Below are 15614 nucleotides of genomic sequence, written 5' to 3'. Positions count from 1 at the left end.
AAAATATACAGTTCACACCATTCTTTGATAGTTATTACATGAATACAATAATACCACTTGACATTTGTAAAGCATCTTGAGATTTTTCAATGCATTTATAAATTTGGATGTATAAATAACCTTCAAGGCATATTTCAAAACCACTCCTAGAAAGTCTTTACTTTCATTGGATTGTAACAGTAATAAATTAATTGAGCATCTACTATGCCAGGCACGGTTGCTATACATAAATTATCACATTTAATCTTCTCAACAGCCCTATAAGAAAGGTTATGGACCCCATTTTTGCATATGAGAAAGCAAAAGCCTAGACAGTTTAGCTATTCTATTATCACCAGAAAAAGTAAATGATGGTTCCAGATTATTAGGTGCTAGAATAGAATCACTGTGATTCCCTTAATAATGTATGCAAAGGAAAGGCTGTGTATCTCACTGAGATGGCAAAATAGTCTTGGGTTAGAATAGAAACAGGAAATCTCCATTGTTCCAGGGGATAAAGCAGTGTAATTATCATAAAAATAAAATTTTGAAACAAAAATATATACTGAGAATGTGGGTATTTCTTTTCAATACCATGACCCACATTTCTATCTAAATTCTCTGAAATAGACTGTCTCTGTGTATCAGATTAAATCTCTCTCTCTCTCTCTCTCTCTCTCTCTCTCTCTCTCTCACACACACACACACACACACACACACACACACACACACACACACACGTACCCTTCCCACAAACAGAATACATCCCTCTCGATTCTCTTAATGGGAACTTGTCAGTACTCATTTCTGTTTCCCCAGTAGGAATTTTACTAAGTGACATGTGCTATGTCGTTGCCTAGTGTCTTTACAGATCAGGTAGTTTTGGGGAAGGACCCCATTTAGACTGATAAATTCAATAAAAAAGGAGGACAGTAAACCCCAAACTACCTGGACTTTAACAATGACCAGCTCCAGCCCTGGCCAGTGTGGCTCTGTTGGGGATCCTGTGTTGTACTGAAGGGTTGCTGGTTCAATTTCTGGTCATGGCACATGCCTGGGTTTCAGGCTCGGTCCCTGGTGGAGAGTATGCAGGAAGCAATCCATAAATGTTTTACTATCTCATCAATGGTTTTTTCTCTCTCTCTTCCTCTACCTTGCTCTCTAAAAATCAGTTTAAAATCTTAAAAAACACACACAGCCCTAGCCGGTTTGGCTCAGTGGATAGAGCATCGACCTCTGGACCGAAGGGCCCCAGGTTCGATTCCTGTCAAGGGCACATGCCTGGGTTGCGGGCTCAATCCCCAATAGGAGCCTTGTAGGAGGTAGCCAATCAATGATTCTCTCTCATCATTGATGTTCCTATCTCTCTTCCTCTCCCTTCCTCTCTGAAATCAATAAAAATACTTAAACACACACACACACACAAGAAAAAACAATGACCAACTCTGTTATCTCTGCCTTTATTAGGGCCACTCCCATCAGTTGCCTGGACTATTGCATGTTGCTTCTGGTCACTCACTGCCTCACACACACAAGCAAAATCCATTCATTTGCTCCTTTTTCAGGCACTCTTTATTTTATTTTACTTCATTTTTTTGATCCTCGCCCAAGGATATGTCTACTGATTTCTATAGAGAGGTGCAGAGAGAAACATCCATCCCCGCTCCAAAGCATACACACACACACACACCAGGATTTGAACCCGGAGCCCTTTAGGTGCATGTGACCATGCTCCAACCAACTAAGCCACACACCAGGGCCACAGGCACTTTTTAAGCACACACTCCGCTAAGTTCTGGGATACAAGACTCATTTAAGCATATTCCCTCCCCTTTGGCAACTCACAGTAAAAAATGAAAAGAAATGTATACAAAAATAACTAGTCATGCAATAAGTATTGCCATTGGAATTTAAGTGTGTTGTGGCCAAGGAGGCACATGAAACTGGCCTGCAAAGTAGCTTCCTAAAAAGTTGCTCCAATCCTGTAAAAGTGCCCATGGAACCATGAGCCTACAGGGTAAATTCCACAGGATTAAGACCCTTCATCAATTGATTCCTCCTTTCCCTCTCATTCCTACATCAGACTGCACGGCCCAAATCCTGACCTTCCTTGCAAAGTTACTTCACTTCCCACTGTCTTAGTTTATCCATCTGTAAAACGAGGGTAATTCAAGTATCTACTCCATAGGAATGTAATGAAGGTTAAAGGATTGCACATAATGCTCAAGGTTAACCATCACTATCCGTTTGTTCAGCAAAACATCATTTGCTCCCTCACATGACCAGCTCTCCAGCCACAACAGTATATTGGTAGGTTAGGCAATCATAGCCATCCTGCCTCCCTGACTTGCCTCCACAAAGCTTTAACCCAACTCAGCCTCTTCTTCTCCAATGTTCTCATCATTGTACATCTATTTGCCCGATAATTAAAGCTTTATTATGGCTTGCATGTTTGATTCTTCCTCCAGAGACTGTAAGTTCCTGCTCTGTATGTGTGTACATACGCCCAAGTGAATGGGAAATGGAAGATATTCAAGCCTGGAGATTGAATCCTCTCCTCATTGAAAGAACACTCCCCCTGTTAGATATTCAATGAAAACTGTGAAATAACAATAGCTAATATTTATTGAGCCCTTATTACGCCCACTACACTGTTCCAAGCGCTTCGGATGTTTTACCCCAGTTTACAGATGAAAGACACGGAGGCCCCGAGTTGAAAACGTCCGCATTCGAATCCAGGGATCTGACTCCAGATTCCACGCTATTATCTACCTGAAGACAGGCAGGCCCTCAACTTCCCCCAAACACGGGCTCCCCTATCTAGACCCCCAAACTTCCCGGAAGTAAAAGTGAGGGCTGGACATCAAGAGGCAAAAACAACACCGCAGAGTCCTCTAAAAAGAACTGTTTCAACAAGGCCCAGCTTCCTTGCAAACCTACAAAAGAAGCTCCCAGATCCGCGACAGGGTCCACGTTAGGATCCCTACCGACTGAAGGGGGCGTGCCCTGCACCCAAGAAAGATTCTCCAATATGAATACCACAGGCCCAGAGAAGGAGAGCACCCCACTTCCCCACAACGGCCCCCAAGATGAAACTTTTCAGTACCGGGTCTGCAGCATCCAACTTTCAAAGTTTCCCCCACCCATCACTCAGTTCCCCGCGGAAAATGCAGCAAAGCAACAAGCTAAGCGCTGGTTGGGTCGTCGTCCTGGAAACTATCCAATCAGAGGCAGGCAGAGCCAGGTCGGCTCCGCGGCTTGCTGGGAGTTGTAGTTCACACTCGGAAATAAATTTGCCAGTTTCTCAGTCTAGTAGTAATTATCAAAATGGAGTGGAGGGACATAAGGAAAGAGTGTATGAAACCAGGATAAGCCTTGCTAGATGTGTTCTTTATTTTGTCACTACATTGAAAAATTGCTTAATGGATCCGAGACTAGGTTAGTTTTCGGGAAATCCGTCTATCAGGAGAGGTTTGGGAAGAAGCTTTCGGTTTGTTTTGGCTTGCTTTTTTCATCACCCTTTGGTAGTGATTATAGATTGGGCAATGCTAAGTAAAATTGCTCCAGCCGTTACTTCCTCAGGTTCCGATTACTTCATCTGCGAAGAACTTTTGCTCATGCTTTGCATGCCTCTATTTTATAATGTAGCCCATTTTACCCTAATTATTGCCCTGCGCCCCCCACTAAACTGAGCTCCTTGAGGACCGGGACCACAACTTGTTCCGCTTCGAAAGGCTAGCACACCGCTCAGTTAACGGTTGTCGGGTAAATGAGCAAATAAATGAATAGAGTTAAACAGAAGAAAATGGGACTTCGGAACGCAGGGTTCTGGGATTATAAATGAGCCCGAGTATACAGAATAACAATGGAGGGGGATTGATTCTGGTCTCGCTCTGGATAACCCCCCAAGGCTTGGCAAAGCACTGATTGGAGCTCAGTAACCGCTGACTTCAACCGCTAGGGAGAAAAGAGGAAGGCAGAACAAAATCAAGGAAGAGAGCTATTTCTGCCGCCCGCTTCGCCGAACGCAGAACGGAAGGCGTCGCGCAGAGGAACTGTCAAAACTAAAAGGAAAGTTCCTTAGCCAGGTGGCCGAGGGACTCTCCCCCAGCCTCCGAGCTTCCTAGTTCCTAGAGGTGGCGTCACGTGACCCAAACAAGTATGGCGCTTTATTTGCATCTTCCCTCCATTGGCCAATAGGAGTGGCCGCCGTCCACCGTCAGCCCCGCCACCCGCCTTGCGAGCTCCACATGGGACCTGTCACCTGACTCGACTGAAACATGGCTGCGCGGGGGGCACCGTCGCTGTGGGCACCGGGAGCAGGTGAGTGTGAGGCGCCCCAGAGAAGGCGGGAGCGCTCTCCAACACCCCTGCAGAGGGCGTCCCTGCGCCCCAACCCCACCGCCCTCCAGGTCGGGCACCGAGTCACCTCGGGACCCTCAATCCGCTGCCTCACGGGAGGGCTCCAACTAGGGAGGGTCCTGCTGAATTTCCCATCTTAGGGGGCGACCACCTGGGGCTTGGGGGCCGGACTGCGAATAAAGTTCCGGAGGGGCTGCGAACGTGGAGTTCAGGGGCTGCGCCTCCGGCTGATACAATCGTTCATATTAATTGAATGTCAGATGCTCGTAGAGAGATGAGATCCGACCCTTGGGGAAAGGTGTAACTTCTCAAAGACGACAGGAACATGTCAAAGCCATCTTACCATGATGATGAGGAAAGTCAACCCCGCCTTCCCCGTCGGGCTGGTAGTTACTAATTGTCTAAATACAACGCCGTCCGTTTCCCCTCACTCTGGTGTGTACTGTCCATAGGAGGTGATCCACGGAGGAGAAAATTGACCATGTGTTCTGCGTAATTCATCCCTTCCTGTCTCCCTGCACTCTGTGCTGGGAAAATGCATCATCCGTTTGGAAAAGAGGAAACCGCTTCCCAGAGGGAGCTGTTTGGGTTTTTCTGTGAGTGCCTGCAGCGAGGAGAGTGGGAGCTGGCACAGGCCTGTGTGCCTCAGCTACACGCGGCGCAAGGGGACATTCCCAAGCAGGTGGAGGACATTCTACGGGCGCTGGTGGCGTGTCCCCATCAGCTGAGGTAAGGGATCCGAGTCCTGGCAGGCAGTCACGGGGCAGGGGACACAAGAGTCAGTGTTTGGGCTCGGGTCCATGAGCCTCACTCCGCTACTCCCTGAAGAATTAGCAGAGGGGGAGTGTATTTCACATGCTCTGAAATTTTACCTCTGTAATACTTACCTATCACCTAATTAATATTGGCTTTGAATTAGCACTTGGAACTGTGTTTAAGCCTGGTCAGCAAATTATATATGGAACCACCTTTTCTTGTTTATTATCATTAAAGTAGATGGTGGGGCTGCGTTGAAAAGCATTTTCTCTGCCTCCAAAAACAAACAAACGCTACTCTCTTCTGACTTATGAAATTGAAGTGAATTCACTTCAGAACTACTGGAAGTGAATTCACTTAAAGCTTTTTTTTTTTTTAATAATTATACTCCCAAGAAGTGCAAAAATAATACAAAAAGTACCCTTTCAATAGATTCCCCCAGTTGTGACATCTCATAATAGTACAATAGCAAAACCAGGAAATTAATACAGGTAATTACTGTTAACTAGATTATTCCGTTTTCACCAGGATTTAATCTGGGTTCATTTTTCTGTGTGTAGTTCTATGCAACTTTATTCATGTGTATATTCATGTCAAGATACACAACTATTTCATCACCACAAAAGAATTCCCTTACTTCCTGTAGTCAAAATACACAACTGTTTCATCATACCTCTCTGTATTTTGATCTCTCCTTGCCCCCTGACAACCACTGTTATCTATCTAAATATTTAATGAAATTCTTTCTGGCAGTGCTAATAACTAATGGTATAGGAATTAAATGTACTATTCAGTTTCTCCCTCAATTTTCATTACTTTGGCAATTACGTTATGTTGTTTAAGTACTGTATTAACATACAGGGTGGGGCAAAAGTAGGTTTATAGTTGTAAGTATGTGAAACAGAGTCTATTCCCATATTATTTATTAATTATTATATTATTTTCCATATGAACAACTGTAAGCCTACCTTTGTCCCACCCTGTATAGAGTGGAGACTTAGGTGACTTTTCTTCCTTTATTTTTTCCCCCTTAAATTTGTGTTCCAGCCTGTTACTAATTTATATTACTAACTTCAAAGAAAGGCTTACGAATTCCTATAACCCTCTTTTTGGCATAGAGTTAAAAATAAATTTTTGTCAAGTTCCTTTTTTCTTTAAGACTACTTGATTCAGTTTCTATTTTCAAGAATATACTTTAGATAGCTTTGCTTTTATGGTTTTCTATGTAATATTTTGTTTAAAAATAATAAAGACTAGATAGGGAGGTGGAGGTAGGATTAAGACCTTTTTTTTTCTTTTTTATGAAAGCTGCTAGCTCTATTCTGATTCTAGTTTTATTGATCTGTCATGTACATTTGAAACTTTTCTCATTAGAACATCTTGCCTGTTCAGGTTGAAAATAGACTGAGCATTGAAATCTAAATCTTGGATGGCAAAAGAGGAAAACGTCAGTAGAAATTCTTTGTTTAGGAATTCTTTCTCTCTACATTTTTCAGATGTGGACCAGACATCAACCCTCAAAGATTAGCCTGGGTCTGGCTTCTTGTACTGGAGAAGTGGTCTGCCCAAGAAAAAGTAAGTAGGTTTCTATTTCAAATTTTCTCCTGAGGCCGAGACAGGGAACAGTTTGGCAGTAGTTATGAGATTTCCCCTCTGACTGTTACTTCCTTTATTATGAGGTTTGTAACATCCTCTCTCGGTACTGATAGTGAGAATGGCTCACATTTTTATTGATGTCTTCTTACCCAAATTCATTCATTAATTCACTAACATAACATTAGTATGTAATACCATTTGAGGTGATACCATTCTGCTAAATACCATCATGAGAGCTGTTCCTGAACAGAGCTTTGCAGATCTTAGTGAGAGTGACAAGGTAGGGAGTAGGGAGTGACATATGACTCTCGTAATACCCAAGTAATGGAGAATGGGCTGTGCTGAAACTTGTTTGTTCTTCCAAAAATCTCATTTTCACTAGTCCAGTGCAGTGAAATCTTGTAGATTTAAACCTCATTAATTAATAAGTTAGTAATGAACATGAATTGAATGATAACTTAACAAATATAAAAACAAAGTGAGCAAATTAATCCTGAAGAAATTGTGAGGAAGTGCTTTTTTTTCCCCCAAAAAGAAAAATTGCCATGAAAAGCCTTTTTATTTTTTTAACTTTAACTTTAACGGTTTTAGAGGAAGGGAGAGGGAGAGGAAAAGGGAGAGAGAGAGACAGAGAGAGAGAGAGAGAGAGGAGAGATATCAATTGATTGCCTCCAGTACACCCTGACTGGTGATGGGAACTGCAACCTGAGTATATTCCCTGACCAGGAATCGAACCCGCCACCTTCTGGTGCACCATACTACACTCTAACCAACTGAGCCACTCTGGCCAGAGCGAAAAGACTTTTTAGAAGTATGTGATAGTTATCAGAAATTGATATCCATGAGAGTCAACCTTGGACCTAGGAATCAACCTTGGAATTCGGTCCATTCTCATGAAAAGATTAACAACCTTGCTGCCCAAACAATGGAGTCCCACCCCAACCTCCTACTTCCCCATGCCTTTAATTCCTACTTCCCCATACCGATAACCCATATTTTCCTGTGTACTCGTTGTCCTACTATATATAAGCAGGTGGCTTATGGGGGGCTGCAAAGCAGATTTTGTGGATGACCTGCTGCTCTCCCATACTGCTGGCAGTATTGGAATAAACGTCCATATATGATTAAAAAAAAATAAAGAAATTTATATCCATTAAAGGTATTTCTCTGAGGCAATTTTTATTAAACCTCAGACTTTAAGATTTAAGTGAGGAACCTCTGATTCAGAAGAGAAATGACTGGCCCAAGGTCATACCAATAAGCTGGCAAAATTAGAGGTGGAACCAAGATCTTCTGACTTTGAATTCCCATTCCTCTGCTTTTTCCACCTCAATATTAGTTTTAGCCTTCATGGACTTAAAAGTAGGAAACTATAAGTTCTATTTTATAAATATCTATAATTTAACCTAATTTTCTTCTTTACTCCCATCAGTCATCAGAATTTTGTCTTTAGTTCCAGTTGTGCTTGGCCCCTACCGTTCTCTCCACAGAGCTGTCAAAAGTAACAGAAATTACTAATCAATATATATAAAAGGCTAATATGCTAAGTGTCCCTCCACCTGTCTGACTGGTCGCTATGATGCGTACTGACCACCAGGAGGCAGACGCTCAACACAGGAGCTGCCGAGCTGCAGTGACTTGGCAGCTTCGGTTCTCAAGTGACGCACCCTGAAACCAGAGAGGAAGGAGCCCGATTCCTCGTGGGGCCGTGCAGTTCTACCTTTAGCTGTGGGTTATGTTGTTGCTGGGGCACTGTCGGCCCCAAATCTGGTTTACTGCACACTTGCATTTGTGTTCCACACCCTGTACAACAGCAACTTTGCAGAGTGCCCTCTCTCACTCCGGGACCCCTCAGGGGATGTCAGAGAGCCTGTTTCAGCCCGATCCCTGTAGGCCAGGCCGAGGGACCCCACCTGCTGGAGGGACCCCGCTCACTCCGCAGGGGCCGGGGAGGGACCATGAGAGGTTGGCTCCAGGGCATGTCCAGCCCATCTCACCCAGTCCTGCCCCACCAGCCACCTTCTAATTAATTTCCTTTCAATGTGCACGAATCTGTGCACCGGGTCACTAGTCTAAATATATTTCTTATTCAGGCATTTGCCAATTGTCTGCAAAAAGAAATGATGAAAAAACTAGGAGGAAAGAAAGAACCAAAATTGAAAAGTAACCCCAGGATAATTAAGAGTTGACTATAGCTTCAGATTTAAAAGAGAAAAACTTGAGCTAAAATATTTAATAGTAGCTTCAAAGAGAGAAGAAAAAATGTTTTATTGTTACTAAGGATATTTCCAGTACAAACATGGAATTTATCAACCAGATGAATTTTACTCTCACTGAAGGGCATTTGCTTACTTTATGGCTGATTGGTTGCTTATTTTATGGGCACTTGGCTCAACCAGGTCATGTGGTGGATTTAACTTCCCTGACTCGTTAGCACAGACTATGGGTTGTTCTTGCTTTTGCCAGCACCGAAGTTCCTTCAGTCTATAAGGCTCCAATGCCTCAGTTATTTAAGAAGTTGTAGGACTTCTAAACTTCAAACAAGGACCTCAGAGAATTTTAAAACTTTATACAAGGACTAAGATTTCAAGTGAATTCTTGGAGTAGTTCTCCAAGGCCATTCATTATCCTGGAGTGGCGTTCATCTTCCAGGCACTAGCTGGCTGCCTATCCTTTTGCAGTCTCCCACCTTCTGCCGAAAGCTTCCTTTGTAATTATTAGTGGAAACGATGATTCCATTTTCCCTTTCCTTTATATCTTGTAGTGATTTAGCTCTACATGAGTAACTGCAGAAATGTTCACCGCCATGCTGCTTCTAATAGGGGAAAGCTGAAAACAACTCCCATGTCCACAATGCAGCATGGACTCGTCTATTTGTAAATGCCATTATGAAAAGTGGGTGGTAAATGAATTTCAGTGACATGGGGAAAATGTTCATGTTCTGCCATGTAAAAAAAAGTTTAGAAAACAGTAGATTTGGTATGCATGCATTGATGCATGGTCTGAATGCCCTTACACCACAGTATTAATCGTTCTTTTAAATGGAAAGATTCTGGGTGAGGGGTGGTTTCATTTGCCTATTTGTATATTCTAATTTTTCTACACTGAACATTCTTTGCTTTTATAGTAAGAAAATCTGTGCTTAGAAACATGGAACAAATCCTTGCTTGTTTAGGAATGTTAGTCATTTATGGCCATGCATACGCATAATATAATGTCACCAGTGAAATAAAATATAAACTAATTAGAATTCTAGATTAAAGTTCTAAAATCTTAACCAGGCTTTGTACTTTTATTAAGGGCTTCTGTCTAGAAGGCTTTAGTCCTCAATAGAAGCACTAATCTTTGCTTCCGGCATGAATTTTCTCCAACTTCCAATCACTAGTGTTGTAAAAGCATTCAGATGGCGTAGGTGCGTTAGAGAAGGGTGTGGTGAGAAGAAATAGTAATTTTTAACCAAGAACATGCCAGATCATGTTAGCCTCTGATGTGATTTATGAATGGCATTAATAGAATAAGTGTGATCTTGTGTTGTAAACTCCCTTCACACACAACCTGCAAGTACTTCTTGCCTTGAGATAGGGGACCTTTCCATAAAACCCAGCTTCTGGAAGCTTTAACCAGCTGCATGATTTACAGGTGTCTCTGATATAGAGTTGTGTTTGTCAAGATTATTCCTGCGCTTGATCTATTTGTATTTGTGTCTGGAGAAAAGGTGACTATAGTTTGTTTTAAGAACCTGGGGAAGGGAAGTAATTGTGAAACAAGTTGGTCGTGAAAAAGGCAGAGGCTTTCTCTTCCTTTATACATGGCAAGTGTCATTAGCAAACACTGGGGAAACTTTTTCCTTTTCATGCTTGAAGCAATTGGAAAGTACTTCCTAACCACTTCATCTTTAGTAAAGATTATTTTTAAAAATATCTACTTATCCCACAGGTTTGTTTGATTTAGACATTAAATGAGATTTTTTAAAACATAGCACACAGTACCTGGCACATAATAAGCGTTTAATAAACATTAGATCCTTTCTGTTTACTTTTGTTTTCCAACTTATAATAATACCACATCAAGGATTTGGACCAAAGAGGATGATGTGGCTCACACCTTCGCAGGCTAACTCATAACTGGGTGTTTTGGTCACTGCAAGGGAGGTTTGTTTTTTGTCTTTTGAATCTTTATTGTTGAAAATACTGCATTTGTCCCCTATTCCCCTATTTCCCCTAATTGACCTCTTCTAGCCCACCCTCGTCCACCTCCCCAGGCCTTCACCACCCTATTGTCTGTGTCCATGGGTTATGCGTATATGCATACAAGTTCTTAGGTTGATCTCTTCCCACCCACCCACCCTCACCTTCCCTCTGAGATTCCATAGTCTGTTCCATGCTTCTATGTCTCTGGATCTATTTTGTTCATTAGTTTATTTTGTTCATTAGATTCCACATATGAGTGAGATCATGTGATGCTTGTCTTTTTCCAACTGGCTTGTTTTGCTTAGCATAATACTCTCCAGGTCCCCAAGGGAGGTTCTTGGAGAAGGACTTCAAATGACAGAAAAAGTCCTATTTAATGAGAAAACCTTGGAGTTTGAGGCTGACCAGTGTGAGATTTAAGTGATAGTATTTAAGAGGGGTATGCATCCAAGTTTAGCTGTTTTGTTTATAAAGAAAAGTATCTCAACACATTTCTAGGAGTTTAATGATTATCTTAGAGAAACAGCAGAAATAAGAGTAACTGGGGAGATCAAGAAGTGTTATTTCTGTTTCGGGCTCATATACCCTGGCCACGTATGATGTTCATCTAAAACAATTGCAAGGTGTTCAGGTTCTGTAAATCCAAGTGTCATAAAAACTTTAAAAAGAAGCTTAATCCTTATAAGGTCAGGTGGACTAAAGCATTCCGTAAAGCAGCAGGTAAAGTGCTTACAGTGGATAATCCATTTGAATTTGAAAAATGTGGAAATGAACCTGTCAATAGCCACGAGAGCTGTGGAATGAAATGATTACTGCCCTGAAGGGAGTCGAAGAGATCAAATAGAGACATCATGCAACATTTATAATGCATAGGTTGAAGAAAAATAAAGAACTACAGAAAGCTCAGGACATCAAAAAGTCAAGCAAAACGTGTATCTCATCCAGGCTCCTTTTGCTTGCAAAGGAAAGCAGCTGACAGCACAGTGGTACAGAAACTGCAAGAGAATGTGGACATGGGAGTTGTTTCTCACAGTCTTACTGTTTAACCATTTCTATGAGCACATTGGAGAATCTCCATTAGAGATTTAGAACCTCTAAGTTATTGATTTATTTTTTTACATAAGGTGACTCAACTAAAAAGGTGACTAAAAGCACATCTCTTCTACATTAGTATCTGCAAAACATCAGATTTTATGGATGCTAGATTGCATTTCCATGTTAAACCTTCACTGATATATGTATGTATGTAAATCATGAAAATTCTATAAAGACAAAGTGAATTTTGGACAGAAAATGATCATGCCACTTGTACAATGGCATCAAGTAGTCTTTATGCAATAACTAGTGACAAAAATGCATGGCTAGTGATAAATAAAATTTTCTTTCAGTAAAAAAAAAGTCACTGGAGAGAAGTATTTATAATTTATTAACTAAAACATATGCCTAATCACTGTGCTTATGTCTTATGATTTTTCTAGAAGTTACTCCCAGCTGTTTTCCGGAGAAAGCTAGAATTTCTTTTATTATCGGAAGACCTTCAAGGTAACATTCCAGAGGACATCCTCAAGGTGAGAGAGGGGTTGGGAGCCGTCTGCCCAGAGTCACAGTTACCAACCAGTTCAGCTTCCAGGGATCCAGCGGAGATAGGTCCCCTAGATCAGGGGTCCTCAAACTTTTTAAACGGGGCCAGTTCACTGTCCCTCAGACCATTGGAGGGCCGGACTATAATTTTAAAAAAAACTATGAACAAATTCTTATGCACACTGCACATATCTTATTTTGAAGTAAAAAAACAAAACGGGAACAAATACAATATTTGTATTTGCATGTGGCCCGCGGGCCATAGTTTGAGGACCCCTGTCTTAGATGCTGGCTGTGTACTCTGGTCTCACGCAAGACCGGGTTAGATATAGGCCCCTCTGAGGGGAGTTTAAAATTACGATAAACTGATTTTAGAATTCTCAGAGGTGTATTATCCAGAAGTACTAAGTACAACTATAGATTAAAGTTTTTTTCATTTCATGTAAAAGGAATACATAACTTGGATTTAAACTAGGTATTTGAATTTTCCACCAGTATATGGCAGGAAATGTGAAGGGAAACAGGAACTAGTATTTGTTGAATACATGGTTCTGTAAGAGCTACACTGAATGTGTTAGAGTTAACACCAATCTTCTGGGGCTAGATTCAAACGAAGTCTTTTTGTTTTGTTTTGTTTATTGATTTTAGAAAGAGAGAAGAAGGGTGAGAGAGAGAAAGGAATATCTATTTGTTGTTCCACTTATTTAGGCATTCATTGGTTGATTTTTGTATGTGTCCTAACTGGAGATTGAACCTACAACCTTGGCATATCAAGATGACACTCTAACCAACTGAGCCACCAGGCCAAGGCTAAACTATAAGTCTTACCTAGATCTATACTTACGTGCCTGAGGTATGCTCTGAGGCTCAGTACTTATTTTCTTCATCACTCTACCATGAGCTAATACAGGCATATTAGCTGTAGGATTTAAAGTACATCCTTTCACTTATATTAAGTCAAGGACTCCTGGTTCTGTTCCCATCTTGGAGGCAGTTCATGAAGAAGCATCCCTGAGCACCATACATAGGCACAGTATTAAAGCACCCCCTCTTCTCTCTCTGCACCCACTCTACAAACAAATTATAGGCTATAGAACAAGCATGTCGAACATACGGCCTGCAGGCCACGAGTTTGACATGCTTGCTATAGAGGTTCTTGCCTTTAAGGGCTTAGTCTAGTCAGGGAGGAGAGACTAATAGACACTTGAGACAATTATAAATCATGTGGTACTAATTGTGAGTACGTTGAAGGCCCAGTAAAAAGGGAGAGTTGTGTGGGATGGACGTATTAGGACTACGATTTAGATCAAAGATTAAAAACTGATACATAATGTTCTTTTTTATTATTTTATTTACTTTTTAATTGATTTTAGAGAGAAAGCAGGGAGAGGGAGAGAGAGAGAGACAGAGAGGGAGAGAGAGAAATATCAATGCGAGAGAAACATTGATCGTTTGCCTCCAGTATGCACCCTGACTGGGAATCCAAACTGCTACCTTTTGGTTCACAGAACGAAGCTCCAACCAACTGAGCCACACAGTCCAGGGTGTGTAATGTTTTTTTAAAAATTGAATTTAAATGCCTTGAGTTCGACCTAGTGTCATATGCATTTGTTACTTGCTTGGCAGTGCACATTTTGGAGGCAGTAAGAGGGGCAAGCGTGAGCATAGAGGACTTGGGCAATTGACTTCATCTCTTTGCCTCAATCTCCTCATTTGTAAAATGGGGACAATAGTAGTGTCTTCCTCGTAAGGTTTATTTTTCTGTGTAAAGGGCCTGGCACGTAGTAACTACTACAGAAGCGTTTGCTACTGCTACTGTTTTAGACACACACACACATACGCATATGCTCTGAAAAGAGAAAACATAAAGGCATACAGGTGATAACATTCTAGACATCTCAGCATGCATCCCTCTCTTCATCCTCTATTTAGGAACTGTATGAGGCTTTTTCACAAGACACCGCAGACCCTGTGCTTGACGAAAATCGAAGGCCAGAGAGCCGGACCCTTCGGCTCAGCTCGGAAGCTGTCTCTGTGCTCCTGGATCTTCTGAGCCAGGCTCCCCAGCCCGCGCAGGCCCTGCTGGAGCTTCTGCTTAGGGAAGACGATGGCCCTGGCCCTGGTGACTGGCTTCTGCAGAAGGCACTGGTGGACCTCATTCGAAAGGCACTGCGAGCTTTGCAGGACGCTGCCCCTGGGTCCCCGGGGAGCGTGGAGGCCATCTACGGAGCCCTGCGGACTCTGCGTTGCCCTGCAGAGCCGCTGGGGGCTGAGCTGCGTCTCCTGTGTGAGGAGCTACTGGAGGCCTGCAGGACTGAAGGGAGCCCCCTGCAGGAGGAGCGGCTGCTCAGCTGCCTGCTGCACAAGGCCGGCCGGGGCCTGCTCTCCCTGTACGGCCATGCCTATGCAGAGAAGGCCGCAGTGAAGCCACTGAAGGCCTCCTCGTCGGGAGAAGGTGTGTTCCCTTTGCTGCTCTCCTGTGTGCTGGAAATCCCACTGTGCCTGGCCTCGGCTGGGCCTTTCAGGTTGCTCAGAGAGTCCAATAGGAGAGGCTACGCAAAAAAGGGGGAGGCATTTTCTTAAAAGCACAGATTTTATAGTCTAGGATGGAGCAGGTGATGGGGGAAAAAAAGAAAGTAATAACAATAAGCAGCAAAGAGCTTTTCAGAAGCTACTGAGAGAAGGAACGGGCCTTTAATATAGAAGTATAGGAAGCCTGGTTTAAGTTTTTAAAAGAGTGAACTCTAACAGTTGGTGTTTCCAGTGGGCTTTAGCTTAGGAAAGAAGAGCTCTGGTTCCCCAGTAACCCTGTCCGGTTTGATTTTCAGTCTCACCGGATCATCTAGATCCCGAGCGGGCAATGCTCTCCTTGTTCTCCAATCCCGACTCAGCCGAGGCTTGGAAACTGGCCTATTTCTACTGCCTGAGCAACAGCAAGCACTTCCTCGAGCAGATCCTGGTAGGCCAGACATAAATGTTTTCCATCACAGAGGTACCCAGGGACTCCACAGGCTTTTCCATTCCTCATTTCTCTCCCACTCATTTACCCAACACAGCAGTCTAATCAGTGGTGAGGCATTGGGTTCTGTCCATCCCATAGTCCCGGGGGAAGAAGTCTTCGAGAACCAGCGTCATTCGTAATTAGACCTG

General features: G+C 42.6%; 2 protein-coding genes and 1 pseudogene across 15 annotated transcripts in view; 2 read left to right on the top strand and 1 right to left on the bottom strand.

Annotated features, from left to right (window-relative positions):
• Nucleotides 1–3181, bottom strand: part of RAD51B (RAD51 paralog B) — a 530564-nt gene extending 527383 nt beyond the window's left edge. Inside the window, exon 1 of one of the 2 annotated variants that reach the window (XM_036310860.1) lies at nt 3086–3181. The gene's annotated coding sequence lies outside the window, so the exon portion shown is untranslated. The remainder of the gene's footprint in view (nt 1–3085) is intronic. The other variant, XM_036310869.1, reaches the window with a different exon arrangement.
• Nucleotides 3182–4166: 985 nt separating this feature from the next.
• ZFYVE26 (zinc finger FYVE-type containing 26) overlaps nt 4167–15614 on the top strand; it is a 66507-nt gene continuing 55059 nt past the window's right edge. For 10 of the 13 annotated variants that reach the window (XR_004967783.1, XR_004967782.1, XR_004967784.1 and 7 more), the window contains exons 1-5: nt 4877–5070; nt 6594–6672; nt 12362–12451; nt 14397–14919; nt 15293–15423. Coding sequence is in view for 8 of the 13 variants with exons in the window: in XM_036310797.1 (XP_036166690.1) it covers nt 4877–5070; nt 6594–6672; nt 12362–12451; nt 14397–14919; nt 15293–15423 (1017 nt within the window). In the remaining 5 variants the exon portion in view is untranslated. Of the gene's footprint in view, nt 4303–4793; nt 5071–6593; nt 6673–12361; nt 12452–14396; nt 14920–15292; nt 15424–15614 lie in introns of those variants that run through there. The other 3 variants (XM_036310778.1, XM_036310806.1, XM_036310763.1) reach the window with 1 other exon arrangement.
• On the top strand, nt 6923–12137 carry LOC118677126 (annotated as a pseudogene).

Source organism: Myotis myotis, unplaced genomic scaffold, assembly GCF_014108235.1.
Source record: "Myotis myotis isolate mMyoMyo1 unplaced genomic scaffold, mMyoMyo1.p scaffold_m19_p_1, whole genome shotgun sequence".
NCBI lineage: Eukaryota > Metazoa > Chordata > Mammalia > Chiroptera > Vespertilionidae > Myotis > Myotis myotis.
Note: the sequence above shows the minus strand (reverse complement) of the source record. Positions and strands in the feature narration are given on the sequence as shown.